General features: G+C 31.9%; 1 protein-coding gene across 1 annotated transcript; it reads left to right on the top strand.

Annotated features, from left to right (window-relative positions):
- Nucleotides 1-227: 227 nt before the first annotated feature.
- Nucleotides 228-15,011, top strand: LOC132723896 (uncharacterized). Its single transcript, XM_060708705.1, has 7 exons — nucleotides 228-270; nucleotides 1,339-1,538; nucleotides 2,138-2,245; nucleotides 3,397-3,509; nucleotides 10,253-10,273; nucleotides 14,443-14,534; nucleotides 14,885-15,011. Exons 2-7 carry the CDS (start codon nucleotides 1,379-1,381, stop codon nucleotides 15,009-15,011), a joined length of 621 nt encoding a protein of 206 aa, XP_060564688.1. The 5' UTR covers nucleotides 228-270; nucleotides 1,339-1,378.
- The last annotated feature ends 1,511 nt before the right edge of the window (nucleotides 15,012-16,522 follow it).

Raw genomic sequence — 16,522 nt, 5'->3', positions numbered from 1 at the left:
GACAAATATTTGTGAAACACATAAATTCACTGTAAGCAGATTGTCTTATATTTGAGACACAACATTTATGCACACAATTAGGTATTTTCATTTAATATCAAAGCCCAAATAAAAGAGAGTTTGTCAGACCTATGTTTTTATGAATAATATTGCATGTTATCTTTTTTTTGCATTGATTTTTAATTTCATTTTTTCAAAGCTCCCCGTTTTTTATGTACAGGATGTTGCTTTCTGGCAGTGATGGAGTTCATGAAACTAGCTTCCATACAGGTAAAACCTTTAATATCAAATAGGAAATTTTATTATTCATAGATATATATTGCAGTGGTGCATGGCCAAGTGGTTATTACGTCAATCATTGCTGGTCACGTCCTGTTAGAGGCAAGTCATTGCTTAGTACTGATTGGTTCCAGAAACTGATACAACAGTGTGTCATTAAGCTTAAAGCTTTCGACACAAACTAAAATGAATTCAAGTAAAGCAATATAGTTGAAAATTTTCTTGACTTTTTAGAATATCAACTTTTTGAGATGTCAAGATAAAAACAAGTTTTGATGCTTGTCAGGTCCACAGTATAGAGGCTGGTTAGACTTCAACAGCAGTGTGTGCTGACCTGGCTCTAATACTGTGGCAAAGGTTAATAAAATTTGGTTCCAGCGGTTGAAGGAAAGAGAAGTTTCTTTGAACAAAAAAATTTAGTTTATAAAATAATTAATTGATATATATAAAAGGGTAAAACATTTTCCCCCGAGTACAGCAAATTTTGATAAGAGAAAGACTTTGTTTTTCATTAATTTATATAAATGGTAATTAGTTGTTTGCATATCTATGTTATTTTAAATTACAACATGGCTCTCTCAAAATAATTTATGACAATCACATCAATCACAGGCCAGTCGTTTCTCTGGTAACTAGCATTTTATATTTCATTTGTGAAGTAGATGCAGATTTTTGAGTGTATTGTTGTTTGAATAATGCACAGTTTAAGTTCAAATGCACATAAATATAATCAGGAAGGCTGCTGAGTAATGCATTTCAAAGCATTTGAATGAATAAACATTAATTATAATACTATAATGTAAGTAAGATTGATATCTATTACCATACTAACATGCAAATAAAAGAAAGAATTGATAAAATTGTGGAACTACGTTGATTATCGAGGTTATTATTAATCCTGATGTCATTTGGTTTTTATTGACGTTGTATATGACGTGTTAAGCATTCATTTTTATGCTGTGCATGTATTGTTTAATAATGCACAATGTTTAGTAGGGGAATTATGTGAAGTGTGTGTTAGAATACAATACATACAATATATTTTATCATTTTCTATAGCATCGGAAGGGGCGGAAGTGATCCTAGCGATCGTAGTTTGATGCAAGACTATAGGGAAGATGAGGAACCGGTCCGGTCCAGTCGGTCTATGCCTGTACCGGAACATCTTCAGAAGCGGCCACCTACAGACATTGAAGCACCCCCACCATCTTATGATGAAGCTGTAGCTCCTCCTACAGCAACAGCAAGACGAGCAGAAGGTAAAATACATGTATGTCTGATTCTAGTCACAGATTAGATACCCTGATACAGGGTTGTTTAATGTTAAAGTTGTAATTTATATCACAGTGGCCTGACACAGGGTTTGTATGATGTTAAAATATCAATTTATATCATAGAGGTGTGGCACAGGGTTAGATTAAATGAAAAGTGTTATTTTTATCACAAAGGCCTGACACAGGGTGAGTGTAATGTAAAAAAGTTATTATTATCACAGAGTCACAACACAGGGTCACTAATTAAAATGAGATTGAAAATAAAACTAAATAATTTTTATCTACATACAAATTTTACAATTTTTAGCGCCACCTTTCAAAGAAAAAAAGTTGATAAAAGTCTTCAAGATTTTATATTCTAAATATAGCTATAAACTTTATATAATAATTATACTTAAGAAGATGCAATGTTGAACTTTAGTAGATTTTTAAATTTCCTTAAAATTAACTTGAATTTTTTTTGTTTATTTTTAAGCTATTCTCTATATCTTTTTGTTTGTTATGAAATTGAAAGATTTTTCATAGGGAAAAGAAACACATCTATCATTAATTAATGTAAGAATTAATGTTATTTTGTCTTGTAGCTGAGGAGGATTCATTGACCCCTGATGAAATAGCCGTGATAATGAGGTCACGAGAAGATGTTAATACAGCTGGTGTTCATGACACTTCAGCTGCCAGCGGTGGTACCGGTATGATGAATTAAAAAACTTATTACTTTTCTTCATAAATGAGACTTGCATGATAAGCTCTCTGATTTTCCTACATTGTGTAATAGTTAGTGGTTGAAATATTATTAATAATTAAGATTAAGTTAGTGATGAAGATAAAGTTAGCGGTTAGCAGTTTAGATTTAGTGAGCACTTCATAGTTAAGATGTGGTTAGTGGTAGTATTTAGTTATTGGTTAATGGTAAAGTTTTAGTTAGCGTTTAATTAGTTAGTACTTCAGCGGTTCAGAATTAGGAATTTATGGTTAAGATTTATCCCTAAGCATTTTACAGTGCTAGTTTGATACACTATATTTTCTAATAATCCAAGCATTGGCAGATACATTAGATTTACTTATCTTATATTTGAGATTTTCTGACATACACAGTTAGGGTGTTGACTCTAGGACAGGGATGAATTAAAGGCACCCAACGATAGTAGTGGTTAAAATTAAGTATTAAGTAAGTGGTTAAGATTTATTTAGTGGTTAAGATTTTTTTACTAATTTAAGACTTTTGAAAACAAGGAAAACAAGTGCAAGTAGGTATACAATATATTCTAAGCCACCTTAAAATTTGCTTTTTAGTGTCTTTTAGTTTTAGAGCCCGTATTTCTTACACTAAGTCTCAGAACATTTTATTATATGATATGTAACTTCATCTAATCTTTAAACATGTACATTTATTAATCTGTATTGTTTTATTTAACACTATACTGGACTTGCAAAAGACACACATTCATGATATTGCTGGTTTTATACAGATGCATGTATAATTTTATATTTCACTGACAACTTCAATATTTCACAGTTAAGAATACAATATTTTACTGATTAATTTCAATGTTTCAACTGATAATTTTGATATTTTCACTGACAAATATCAAATTCTTCTTAACAAATTTCATTTTTTTCACGGATTCACTGGTATATATATCAAATTTTCTCTGACATATATCAAATTTTCAATGACATACATGTATATCAAAATTTCAATGACATATATCAAATTTTAGCTGACATATAACAAATTCTTGCTGACAAATTTCAATTTTTCACACAAAAACTTCTTAAACCTGAAGAAGCTTATTACATCAGTGCTAAAATGTACTTTTCACTACATGTAATTTTTCAGAAGAGTATTTGTCTCCCGATCAGCAGGACATGTACAATCAAAGACAACAAGATCGCAATAATTATCTCCCTTCTGCCGAGAGACGTCAAAGTTTTGAGGAGGCCATGGAAATGGTATGTGTGAATTATAAATTCTTGAACTTGTGCTTGATATAGGCATGCTAGCTTAGTTTGAGGCCCATATTGTTATCTTTTTAAGTGGACATACAGTCACATCTGTGGGACTTTTTATCGAGTTTAATTTCTTATATGCATTTAAGATTGGCTTGTGTTTAGGCAATTTATTACTCTTGTACCCACCAAATGCTCTTAAAGTAGGCTTACGTTGATTTGATGTTATGAGGTTATTATATATTGTTGAGTAGAATACTGAATTCTGCTAGACAAGTTCACAGCTGTCAAAACTATATTGGACGAGGTGATAGCCAAGTCTGATATAGGTTTTGCAGCAGTGTATGAGTGTAACAGGATCAGTGTTGTTGTCAACCATGTATAATAACCTTTTTATTTCACACCACCATTTCTTGACATTTTGACAGAGCTTTGTGACTTTAATTAAAATAAGAATTTGAATGGAAGCAAGTGTATGATGTGCATTTGATAAAGATTCTATGGAGTCTTAAAATGAAAAAGAGGCCAAAAGGGGTGTAGGATTATGATAAGAACTGTTTGGACTCTGGGAACGAAACTTAGGCTAAATTGAAAAGAAAGTATCTAATAAAAGTTTCTTTTGAAACATCACATGGTGCAAATGCTGAAAGTGCATTGGTTATATTTTGTAAGGTGTGAAATAAATTACTCTAGTACACATACTGTCTTCCCTTTGTCTTAAGGTTGACGTGTTCTAAAATTTAGTCATCATTTTTTGGCTTTAATTTTTATTGTGTTGTTTCATCTTCATTTTTAGCTCGACTTTTCTATGAAAAGGGGAGCTATCCTACTCGCCCCGGCGTCGGCGTCGGCGTCGGCGTTGGCGTCACACCTTGGTTAAGTTTTTCGTACCACCCCACTTTATTTCAGAAGTATTACAAGTATGGCTTTGAAACTTACCATACTTGTTCACCATCATAACCTCCATCTACAGACAAGAGTACATAACTCTGTCAAGGTTTTTGACAGAATTATGGCCCTTTTTTGACTTAGAAAGTGTATTGAGCTTGGTTAAGTTTTTTGTACCACCTCACTTTATTTCAAAACCATTGGAGGTATTGCTTTGAAACTGACCATACTTGTTTACCATCACGACCTTCATCAACAGACAAGAGGACATAACTCTGTCAAGGTTTTGACAGAATTATGCCCCTTTTTGACTTAGAAAAATACATTGAATATGGGTAAAATCCACTTATTGCCTTAACCCTTTGAGATATTGCTTTGAAACTTTTAATGCTATTTCACATCATTACCCCCATCTGTACGCAAGAGAAGGTAACTCTGTCAAGGATTTGTTTTTAAAAATTAAGGCCTTTTATCGACTTAGAATCTTGGTTAAGTTTTTAGTACCAGTCCACTTTTTGACTGAACTGTTTGAGATATTAATTTGAAAGTTGGAATACTTGTTTACAATCATGATTCCCAAACATGTCCAGGAGAAGGTAATTCTGTCAAAGATTTTATTTGAATTATGGCCCTTAACTGTCAATGTTTTGTATTATAGGCAAGCACTAAAAAACTTAAAAAATCTAAAAAAATTCATTCCTATCCACTTGTTCACTTTACCATAAATTATGTCATATAAACATTGCTGTAATATTCAAGGGTATCAAACAACTAGTTCACTTTAAAAATACAGAGATTCTTGTATTGCCTTTTACTGCAAAAACTTTTTTTATTGGCAAGCAATAAAAAAGTCGAGCGCGCTGTCTTACGGACAGCTCTTGTTAGCTCACCTGTCACAAAGTGACAGGGTGAGCTTTTGTGATCGCTTTTCGTCCGGCCTCCGTCCGTCTGTCGTCCGTCCGTAAACTTTATTTAAATGACATCTCCTCATAAACCACTAAGCCAATTTCTTCCAAACTTCACAGGAATGTTCCTTTGGTGGTCACCTTTAAAAATTGTTCAAAGAATTTAATTCCATGCAGAACTCTGGTTGCCATGGCAACGGAAAGAAAAAAAACTTTAAATATCTTCTTTTAAAAAACCATAAGAGCTAGAGCTTAGATATTTGGCATGAAACATCTTCTAGTGAATGTCTACCAAGTTTGTTCAAATAAAAGCCCTGGGGTCAAAATTGGCCCCGCCCCAGGGGGTCATTGATTTTCCCTATATGCATATAGTAAAAACTTAAAAAATCTTCTTTTAAAGAACTCAAAGAGCTAGAGCTAAGATATTTAGCATGAAACATGTTCTAATGGGTGTCTACCAAATTTGTTTGAATAAAAGCCCTGGGGTCAAAATTGGCCCTGCCCCGGGGGTCATTGATTTTCCTTGTATGTGTATAGCAAAAACTTAAAAAATCTCCTTTGAAAAAGCCCAAATAGCTAGAGTTTAGATATTAAGCATGAAACATTTTCTAGTAAGTGTCTACAAAGTTTCTTCAAATAAAAGCCCTGGGGTCAAAATTGGCCCCGCCCCAGGGGTGTCATTGTTTTTAACTATATGTGTATAGTAAAATCTTAAAAAATCTTCTTTTAAAAAACCCAATGAGCTAGAGCTTAGATGTTTAGGATGAAACATCTTCTTATGGATGTCTAACAAGTTTGTTCAAATAAAAGCCCTTGGGTTAAAATTGGCCCTGCCGGGAGGGGGAGGAGCAGGGGGGAGATCATTGTTTTTCATTATATGTGTGTCGTAAAAACTTAACATCATGAAACATTTTCTAATGGGTGTCTTTCAAGTTTGTTAAAAAAAAAAGCCCTGGGGTTTAAACTGGCCCCGCTCCAGGGGCCTATATACAGGTGAGCAACCTCAGGGCCATCATGGCCCTCTTGTTTACATTCTTTCTTATTTTTTAGCTCACCCGTCACAAAGTGACAGGGTGAGCTTTTGTGATCGCTTTTCGTCCGGCGTCCGTCCGGCGTCCGTCCGTCTGTAAACTTTTGCTTCAAATGACATCTCCTCATAAACCACAAGGCCAATTTCATCCAAACTTCACAGGAATGTTCCTTTGGTGGTCATCTTTAAAAATTGTTCAAAGAATTTAATTCCAGCAGAACTCTGATTGCCATGGCAACCGAAAGAAAAAACTTTAAATATCTTCTTTTAAAGAACCCAAAGAGCTAGAGCTTAGATATTTGGCATGGAACATCTTCTAAATGAGTGTCTACCAAATTTGTTCAAATAAAAGCCCTGGGGTCAAAATTGGCCCCGCCCCAGGGGGTCATTGATTTTCCCTATATGCATATAGTAAAAACTTAAAAAATCTTCTTTAAAAGAACCCAAAGAGCTAGAGGTTAGATATTTGGCATGAAACATCTTCTAATGAGTGTCTACCAAGTTTGTTCAAATAAAGGCTCTGGGGTCAAAATTGGCCCCGCCCCGGGGGTCATTGATTTTCCCTATATGCATATAGTAAAAACTTAAAAATCTTCTTTTAAAGAACCCAAAGAGCTAGAGCTAAGATATTTAGCATGAAACATCTTTTAGTGAGTGTCTACCAAGTTTGTTCAAATAAAAGCCCTGGGGTCAAAATTGGCCCCGCACCAGGGGGGTCATTGATTTTCCCATATGCATATAGTAAAAACTTAAAAAATCTTCTTTTAAAGAACTCAAAGAGCTAGAGCTAAGATATTTAGCATGAAACATGTTCTAATGGGTGTCTACTAAGTTTGTTCAAATAAAAGCCCTGGGGTCAAAATTGGCCCCGCCCCGGGGGTCATTGATTTTCCTTATATGTGTATAGCAAAAATTTAAAAAACCTTCGTTGAAAAAATCCCAAATAGCTAGAGTTTAGATATGAAGCATGAAACATCTTCTAGTGAGTGTCTACAAAGTTTGTTCAAATTAAAGCCCTGGGGTCAAAATTGGCCCCACCCCGGGGGTCATTGATTTTCTTAAATGTGTATAGCAAAAACTTAAAAAATCTTCTTTGAAAAAACCCAAATAGCTAGAGTTTAGATATTAAGCATGAAACATCTTCTAATAAGTGTCTACAAAGTTTGTTCAAATAAAAGCCCTAGGGTCAAAACTTGCCCCGCCCCAGGGGTGTCATTGTTTTTAACTATATGTGTATAGTAAAAACTTAAAAAAAATTCTTTTAAAAAACCCAATGAACCCAATGAGCTAGAGCTTAGATGTTTAGCATGAAACATCTTCTTATGGGTTTCTACCAAGTTTGTTCAAATAATTAAAAGCCCTTGGGTTAAAATTAACTCTGCCGGGGAGGGGGGGGGGAGAAGGTCATTGTTTCTCCTTATATGTGTATAGCAAAAACTTGACATCATGAAACATCTTCTAATGGGTGTCTTAATACCAAGTTTGTTGAAATAAAAGCCCTGGGGTTTAAACTGGCCCAGCTTCGGGGGCCTATATACAGGTGAGCGACCTCAGGGCCATCATGGCCCTCTTGTTTTAGGATTTTGTTGTGCCCCCACGTAAGTGGCGGGCATTTAGATTTACCCTTGTCCGTCCGTCCTTCCGTCCATCCTTCCGTCCGTCCGTTCACTTTTGTGTCGCACGTAACTCAAAAAGTATTTGACCTAGAGTCATGAAACTTTACAGGAATGTTGATCAGCATGTGTAGTTGTGCACCTGGGTATTTTCGTTAGGAAATTTTCATTATTTTCAGAGTTATTGCCCTTGACTTAGTAAAATTTTGCAATTTTCAACTTGTGTCGCATGTAACTCAAAAAGTATTTGACCTAGAGTCATGAAACTTTACAGGAATGTTGATCAGCATGTGTAGTTGTGCACCTGGGTATTTTCGTCTGGATATTTTTAGTATTTTCAGAGTTATTGCCCTTGACTTAGTAAAATTTTGCAATTTTCAACTTGTGTCGCATGTAACTCAAAAAGTATTTGACCTATAGTCATGAAACTTTACAGGAATGTTGATCAGCATGTGTAGTTGTGCACTTGGGTATTTTCGTTTGGAAATTTTCATTATTTTCAGAGTTATTGCCCTTGACTTAGTAAAATTTTGCAATTTTCAACTTGTGTCGCATGTAACTCAAAAAGTATTTGACCTATAGTCATGAAACTTTACAGGAATGTTGATCAGCATGTGTAGTTGTGCAGCTGGGTATTTTCGTCTGGATATATTTAGTATTTTCAGATATGTTGCCCATGACTTAGTAAAATTTTGCAATTTTCAACATGTGTCGCAGGTAACTCAAAAAGTATTTGACCTAGAGTCATGTAACTTAACAGGAATATTGATTAGCATGTGCAGTTGTGCACCAGGTATTTTCGTCTGGATTTATTTAGTTTTTTAAGAGTTATTGCCCTTCACTTAGAAAATTTTTGCAATTTTCAACTTGTGTCGCAAGTTTCTCAAAAAGGATTTGACATAGTCATTTAACCTTATAGGCAGGTTGCTCAGCATATTTTAGATTTGCACCTGGGGTTTTGCTTGTGGATTTATCCAGTATTTGTAGAGTAATTTCCCTTGACTAAGTAAAAAGATTGACAGAACAGTGGCGCGGTGGGGGCACCCGTGTCCTATGGACACATTTCTAGTTTTAGATTTAAATAAGCACTTATATAAACTCATACATGTATTAATGTTGTCCCTTCTAATTTTTTTTTTTATCTTGCCCGTATTTCTACGTATGTTGGAGTATATTTCATTTAACTAATGTTAATATATAACATATGTTGTTACTGATTTGGTTTTTGGTTATCTTTTACAAATACAGGATTCAGGATCCGTTGTTAAGGTTAAACTTTGAATATTCAATCAATAAACTTGCTGTATTTAATACGTTTTCTGTCTTGTAATGTAACAATTCTAATACACGTAAAATCTACTTGTTCTGTGTGTTTTGAAATGCTAAGATATGTTTCTTTTAGTTATTATGATTCTGTGTTGTCGTCATTCAAAAACTTTAATGTAGCCCATCATTCAAACATTTTAAAAGTTATCTTTAGAACTGTCCATTATCAATGTAGAGATATTATTATGAAAATTTAAGCAAGTTTGCTAATAGTATAGAGCTTGGTCAGGCTACAGGGATGTTCCACTTGTGTGGCTCTATACTGGTAGCACAGGCAAGATGAGTTTAAGGAAAACAAACATTTTATATTATATATATGGTCAGAAAATGACAAGCAAATTGAGCTGTATATAAAGCTATGTCCCTTTTTTTGCTCAAATTGCTTGCACATGTTAATTATGCTGAGAGCTGTCATTGTTAGTAATGATATTTATGTAACATTGATATTTTTATGTTCTTCAATAATCAAATTGAATACAGATTTGAAAAAAAAACTGAATTTTTTTTTTTTAGAAGTTATGAAAGTTCACTCAAAACATAATATAACAAAAGAACATGTCTAAAGCTGTGCTGTTGTTAAGTATTAAATGCAGTGCTTTTTAGGGCCAATGTCCCCCTCTTCATGGGCCCTGCCTCTATTCCCCTAATAGTGAAAAAAATCACCTGAAATGGACAGTTTTTCATAGCAGTGATGACATAAAATGGTCAGAAAAAATCATGAAGTCAGCATTTATAAAAAAATACACATTATCATAATTGTATGCACAGAACATGGATTTTACTGAAATCATTCAAATAGGCTTCCTGCACATAGTACATGCACGCTGACTTTCTTCTATACTTTAAAATACTAATAGAGGTATCACGTTTACTGAATGTTGCTGATAATATAAGTAATAAGCATGCAGGATGTTGAGGTTGTTTTTTCATTAAATTCTGTATTTAACTTTGTTATGTGCATGTGTTTATCTTCATTTTTAATAGACTTCTAGACATATGCTGGAGGTATGTTTGTTTCTTGTCTTTATATTGGTCTGTAGAGAGAGTTTTAGTTTCATCTGCACTGTATAGTGTTTTTCTGTTTTAACCATCTGTTATGTGTATATTAACCTAGTTTAAAAGTGGTTACTTTTGTGGTAAACCCACTTAGTTTTAGCATTCATATCTGTACAATGTATTTTAAACAATATATTTATGCTTTAAAGTTACTAGATTACAGTTTTAGTAAGTTATAGTTTATGACATAAATTACTGTTGTAGTAAGTTGAGGTTTATGTCTTAAATTACAGTTTTTGTAAGTTAAGAATTGTAACATAAATTACAGTTTAAGTAAATTGAGTTTAATGACATAAATTACTCTTTTAGTTACTTAAAGTTTATGTCTTAAATTACAGTTTTAGTAAGTTATAGTTTATGACATAAATTACTGTTGTAGAAAATTGGGGTTTATGCCTTAAATTTACGTTTTTTGTAAGGGTTAAAAAATATTGAAAAATTTTAAAATTCAGTTTAAGAAAAAATTAAAATTTAAAGGGAACTTAAATTTTTTACTTTTTAAAATTTATTAAAGTTTATTTTTTAAATTTTTAACATTTAAGGATTTAACAAAAATTAAACCTTTTTAGTTTAAAAGGATTTGGCAAAAATTTAAATTTAATAATTAAAAGGTTTTGGTGAAATTTTTTAAAAATATTTTGAAATCAGTTATTTTAAAAAAAAAACTTTTTGCTTTTTCCCAATTTTTTGTAACAAAAAAGGTTATGTGTGAAAAAAAAGTTTTTATGGCAAAAAAATTTTTAAAATTTATTTAAAATTACTTTTACTTATTATTTTTTTAAAGGGCTTCTCACATAGCTTTTTTTTTTTTTGCCTTTTTTTATAGCCTTTTTTAAAAATGGGGCCCAAAAAAAGGGGAAATTTCCCCTTTTTGTGGGAAGAAAGGCATTTCAGGCGGGGTGTTCCAGTTGATTTTAAATTCTTTTCCTGCCAGGGGGTTTAAAATCCTCCCGGGGAAATTTATTTTTTTATGGAAAAAAGCTTTTCCATTTTAGCTTTGGAATTGGGGTTTGGTTTTACCCCCGGTGCCTTTTTAAAGGCCCTTAAATAATCAAAAAGGGGCCCCTTTGGTTTTTCCCCCAAACCAGAAATTTGCGGGAAAAAGCCCGGCCATATACCTATATTTGGGGTTGTTTGAAAAAAAGAAAAAAGTTTTGTTTAAAATGAAAAGTTTTTTAAACCAAAATTTCCCTTACATGCATTGAGGACTTGTAAAACCCGGGCAAAAATGTCCCAAAAATTGGGCTCAATGAAAAATTTTGGGTTATGTACAAAAGGGGGGAAAAACCCCTTGCCCTGTGGAAATTTTCTACTACATATGGGGTTTTAAAAAAATGTTCAAAATTGTAAAGGCCCAAAATGTTTTTCAAATTTTAAGGCCCCCTATGGTAATGCCCCGGTCCATGCAGAGGTTTAAGGGTCAGAATGATGTAAGTATTCATGATCATTGAGTGATTATGAATTTTGGGATTTTAATGTAAATGTGCACTTTTACAAGATTGAGGGTTTGTGACAGGTGTAGTTTGAGACAATCCGGCACTCTTGTTTTTGTTTTTCTTTACTTTATTACTGTTTTAACATCAATATTAACTAGAGAGGACAATTCTCCCATATGTTATTGTAGCTTTAGTTAGTTTTTTTTTTCATTTAAAAGCCTCTTGTCCATAGACATAAGTCAGGAATAAATACTTCCTCAACATCAACATTTGTTATGTCTTGGAAAGCTATAGAAACAATGTTATGTCTTTGTTCAACTTTTGAAACAATGACTTGGTAAACTATTGAAAGCAGGTCATATCTTGGAAAACTATATATGGGTAAACCTGTTCTTTAAAGGAATTAAATGTTCTGGAATAAAATGTTAAACTGCTATTTTGAGTAGGTTTATTTTTCAGTAAAGCAATTATTTTCTGCACGCGGCATTCACTCTAAAGGAAATAGATCAAAATATTTCTTTCAAACGGACATTTTAGAATTATTTTTTTCAAAGTACAAACAAATTTTTGTTACCTGAAATACAGCTTAAACCACTTTAAGTACACAATGTAATATTAGTTGAAGAAGATAATCTGCAATATTTTTTTGTCATGTATTTTCATGCATATTAATTAATTAATATATTCATTTAATATAGTTGTGATATTTTGCATAACACTACCAGCAATATGTGCACTAAAAAATAAAATCTTTGTTGTATAAAAAATAAGAGATACAATTCTTATACTATGATTATGATTTGCTTCTGAAAGTAATAAGGAATTGGGAGAGCATATTTACTTAAAGAGTCTTTCTGTTAGAATATTTTTAAAATATGAAAAAATTTTAAAACCAAATTAAAGTTTTGTTTTTATATTTTATAAAAAAAATTTTTGAAACATCTTTAGTTTTAAAATACTGATTTTGGGGTTTTTTTTAGCATTTTAAAAAAAAAATAAAACCTTGCTCCTAAAAAAAAAATGCTCAAAGGTGGCTTTTTTGTAAATGACCTGATTTTTTGGTTTTTGTTTTTTTTTTTTAACATAATACACTTTAAATTTCCCTTTTTTAAAAAGGGGCAATGACAGGGGTTAGATTTTTTGTTATATTTTGAACCCTAACTTTATAAGTTATGTTTTTTCAAAAAAAGGGGACTCCCCGGGGGGGCCCCCTATTTTCCCTAGACTAAAAATAAAAATTTTGTTTTAAAAATTTCCTTTTTTAAATTGAAATTTTTGCCCGGGAATCAAAAGGCCCTTTTTGATGAATTTTTAATTAGTATTTTATAGACTTAAAAGAAAACCATTCATACCCACTTTTGTGAAACTTAAACTTTGTTTGGGGCTAGATAATGAAAAATTATTTAATTCTTTTTAATTATTAAACCCCCTGGGGAAAAATGGCCCTTTTTTTGGGGGTATTTATTTTAATCTTAAAAAAAACAGATTTTAAAAAAAATGTTAAAAACTCTACAATGAGTTTGTTTTTTTGTTTTAAAGTTATCTTCTTTGGGGAACCATAAAAAAAGTGATAAAAATCATCCCCCCCTTTGGAGATCCCAAATTTCCCTGCCCTCGGGTTTCCTTTTAAATTTTAATTCGGGACTTACAAAGAAAAAAACATTTTAATCTTCAAACTCCTAAACTTGATTTATTAAAGCTTTAAATTATTTTTTTTTCCCTGGGTGGGGCCCTTTCCCAATTTTAATTGAGCCCATTGCCCGGGAAAAAAAAAATTTTGTCATAACCTCAAGTAAACATTTGTTAAAGAAAACAAATTTCTTATTGAGACTTTTCTTTGAAAATCTTTGATATTTTTGGGTTTGTAGCTTTGCCAAGTAAAACTTTTACTATATTGAATGATGAATAATGGCCCTTTGGAGAAAAAATACCCTTCCTAATGCTACCCATCAACATATTTCTGCATTGAAGAATTCTGACCTGTTCTAGCAATTGATAATAGGTGAGCAATCTTAGGACATTATGTCCCTCTTGTCTAGCTTAATACTAACATGTTGTAACAAAAATCTTAATCCTACATTTTATGTAGACCTACATTAAAGATATTTAATTAAGCTCAAATTTAATGTTTTAAAATAATGATAATTGCAATATTTTTAAATAAATAGAAATATTTTGATTAAACAGAGAGAAGATTATGTTATATTATATAAAATTATGTTATAATTTAAAATCTACTCATAATACTTTTTAGGTAAAATACAGTATGAATGCAAAGTGCCATGAAAAAAGTGGCAGATTCTATAGGAAAGGACTAAATTTACTTAACCAGTAATAGGGAATTCAGTTTCTCCTAAACATAGTTGTGCATTTCCTTATTTAAATTAGACATATGCAGGAAAAATTTTCCCCAAAAGATGTCAAAAATTTTTTCCCAGAAAATTTTTTTTTTTATCCAAGTGGGGAAAAAGTATACTTTAAAACGACACCAAAAATTTATGAAAAATTTCCCCAAATTTGTCTGCTTCAAAAACTTTCCGGGAAAAAAAACATTGGTTATAAATTTGTAAAGTTTTTATATGTAATTTTAAGTGAAATGACTTGTGTAAGATCCTACAATGCTATGTACAACTATCGTTTATCTTGAGTATTTATCAATGAAATTTAATTTGTACATTTCAGTTACCTAAGAATGGTGAAAGGGTAGCACCACCTGAAGTTACACCGCCTGCTGCCGAGTTTGAACCCATGGAGATAGAGGAGGGTAGGCACAGGTAAGGGGAAAACATTCAAAAAGTGATTTTTTTTCTTCTTGTACTTAATGTGTCAGGCCAAGTGAAGGCAATCTGCTGCTTAGTCTACACATGATAATTGTTGCTTGGTTGATTTTTTTTTTTATGTTTCGTTTCAAAGAACACATAAGATCTATATAAATATGTTTAGCTATAGTTTATTTATTGTTGTTGAAATGAATAGGTAAAAAGATTTTTATTAAGCTTCTAATGTATTTAAAAGATAATTCATTTATGTTACAATGTAAATTCTATACATATTTTATGTAACATTTGTTTATATAAACATATTTTTTAAAACAGACTTAAAAATCACATAATTTTTATTTCAGAGAAGAGTATACATGCTCAGGATGGGGTCCACTCGATGAGCCAAATGACAAGAATTCTGCCGTTTCCTACACGACGACAGTCTCTAAATCGTCTGATCTTGTTCTCCGCCCTCAATTATCGTCGTAATGGTCTCCTCTTGTCTTGTCAAGCTTTGTTCCCCCCGCTAGTTTTGTTTTTACATAGATTTAATCACCAGGTAGTTTTTAATCTTGTCCCGCGAGAAAATTTACAGTCTGCTTTTACATGTAATAAATATGACATCCCTACGGAGGGTTCTTAGAGAGAATGATGAAATGAGACAAAAGTAAGTCAAGGGTTAATATCATTTTGTCAACGGAAGTAAATTGAAATTATATTTTTTTTTTAAATTATCAAACTGCGGGGTTTTTTTTAAATTTTGAAGGTCTAAGTTCTAAAAAGGAGGATAAATACAAAAAATTTAAAAATGGGGGTTGGCTAACCTTTTTCCCGGGAAAACCAATTAATTGGTTTCCTTCCCCTCTAAAATTACATAATGTAAAAAATTAATAAATTAAAATAATTGTTTTATAACCTTTAATTAAACTTTTAAAAATTTTATTTAAATTTATTTTTTTTTTACAAGGTTTTTATTAAAAATGTTTAATTTGATTTTCATGTTTTGACCTTTTAGAATTTTTAAAAAATTTCCCTTGTATATGATTTTTTTTGTTGTTATAATTGTTATAATTAAAAAAAAGGGGGAATTTTAAAAGGGGTTTAAACTATTTTATTAAAAGAATAAAAATTTAATAAAATGAATTTTTTAACAAACTTTTTTGTGGGGCCCTTGTTAAAAAAATTTAAAAATTTTTTGGGCAGGCATATAAAGGTTTGCCCATTTTAATGATAAATTTGGTGATTTGGCCCAAACCCACTAACCTACTTAAAAGTTTCAAAATTTATTTTTAAATTTACACAGAGCAAGTATGATAAGAAAGATTTAAGGAAATAAAAAAAAAATGACAACTTTTTTGCAGATTAAAAAAATTTAAAATTTTATAACAAAATTTAAAAAAATGGAACAATTTCTTTGGGACAAATATAATTTAAACCCACTCAGGTATAAAGTTTTAAGACAATAAGAAAAATTTTCAGTAGGATTTTTTGCAAAAATTATAATTACATGAAAATTTTTCAATTTAAAGTTTTGCCTTAGCACAGAGAAAGATGACTAATGTAGTGGGAAGGGGATACATTTTTACTATCCGGGTTTTTATTTTCCTGGGCCCGGGACAAAAGCCATCTTTTTTTACTGGATCGGTACATAACATAATAGATGAAATGAGTGTCTTCACGTTAGATACCATAGCTGTAACTATAAGATTCAGTGTGCATTATTTTATCAGGTAAAATATTTGACATTTAAATTTTGAATCAAAAAAGTGCTAAAACTCTGCCCAGCCCAACCTCAAGAAACCACCCGTCTCAGCCCCCCCCTTCCCATTTTACGGTCAAAATTTTTTACGGCCTAATTCAAATCCTTTTCTTTATTCCCATGCCCAGTTCCTTAAACCCTTTACCATGTATATTCCCAACCCATCCCCTGTTTTTTTCCCTTTAAGCCAAATTTCCCTTGCCTCAGCTGGAGCTACATCTTTTTTAAAGGGCCCAGTTAA

This window comes from Ruditapes philippinarum, unplaced genomic scaffold (genome assembly GCF_026571515.1).
Source record: "Ruditapes philippinarum isolate M1 unplaced genomic scaffold, ASM2657151v2 ctg12282_1_1_1_1, whole genome shotgun sequence".
Taxonomy (NCBI): domain Eukaryota; kingdom Metazoa; phylum Mollusca; class Bivalvia; order Venerida; family Veneridae; genus Ruditapes; species Ruditapes philippinarum.
This window is presented reverse-complemented; position numbering and strand designations above follow the sequence as displayed.

Excerpts from the sequence above, each read along its gene's own strand:
- LOC132723896 (XM_060708705.1), top strand. The coding sequence starts at position 1,379 with ATGCAAGACTATAGGGAAGATGAGGAACCGGTCCGGTCCAGTCGGTCT. Across the intron at positions 1,539-2,137 it reads AACAGCAAGACGAGCAGAAG|CTGAGGAGGATTCATTGACC; the intron begins GTAAAATACATG and ends TTTGTCTTGTAG. Across the intron at positions 10,274-14,442 it reads CTTCTAGACATATGCTGGAG|TTACCTAAGAATGGTGAAAG; the intron begins GTATGTTTGTTT and ends TGTACATTTCAG.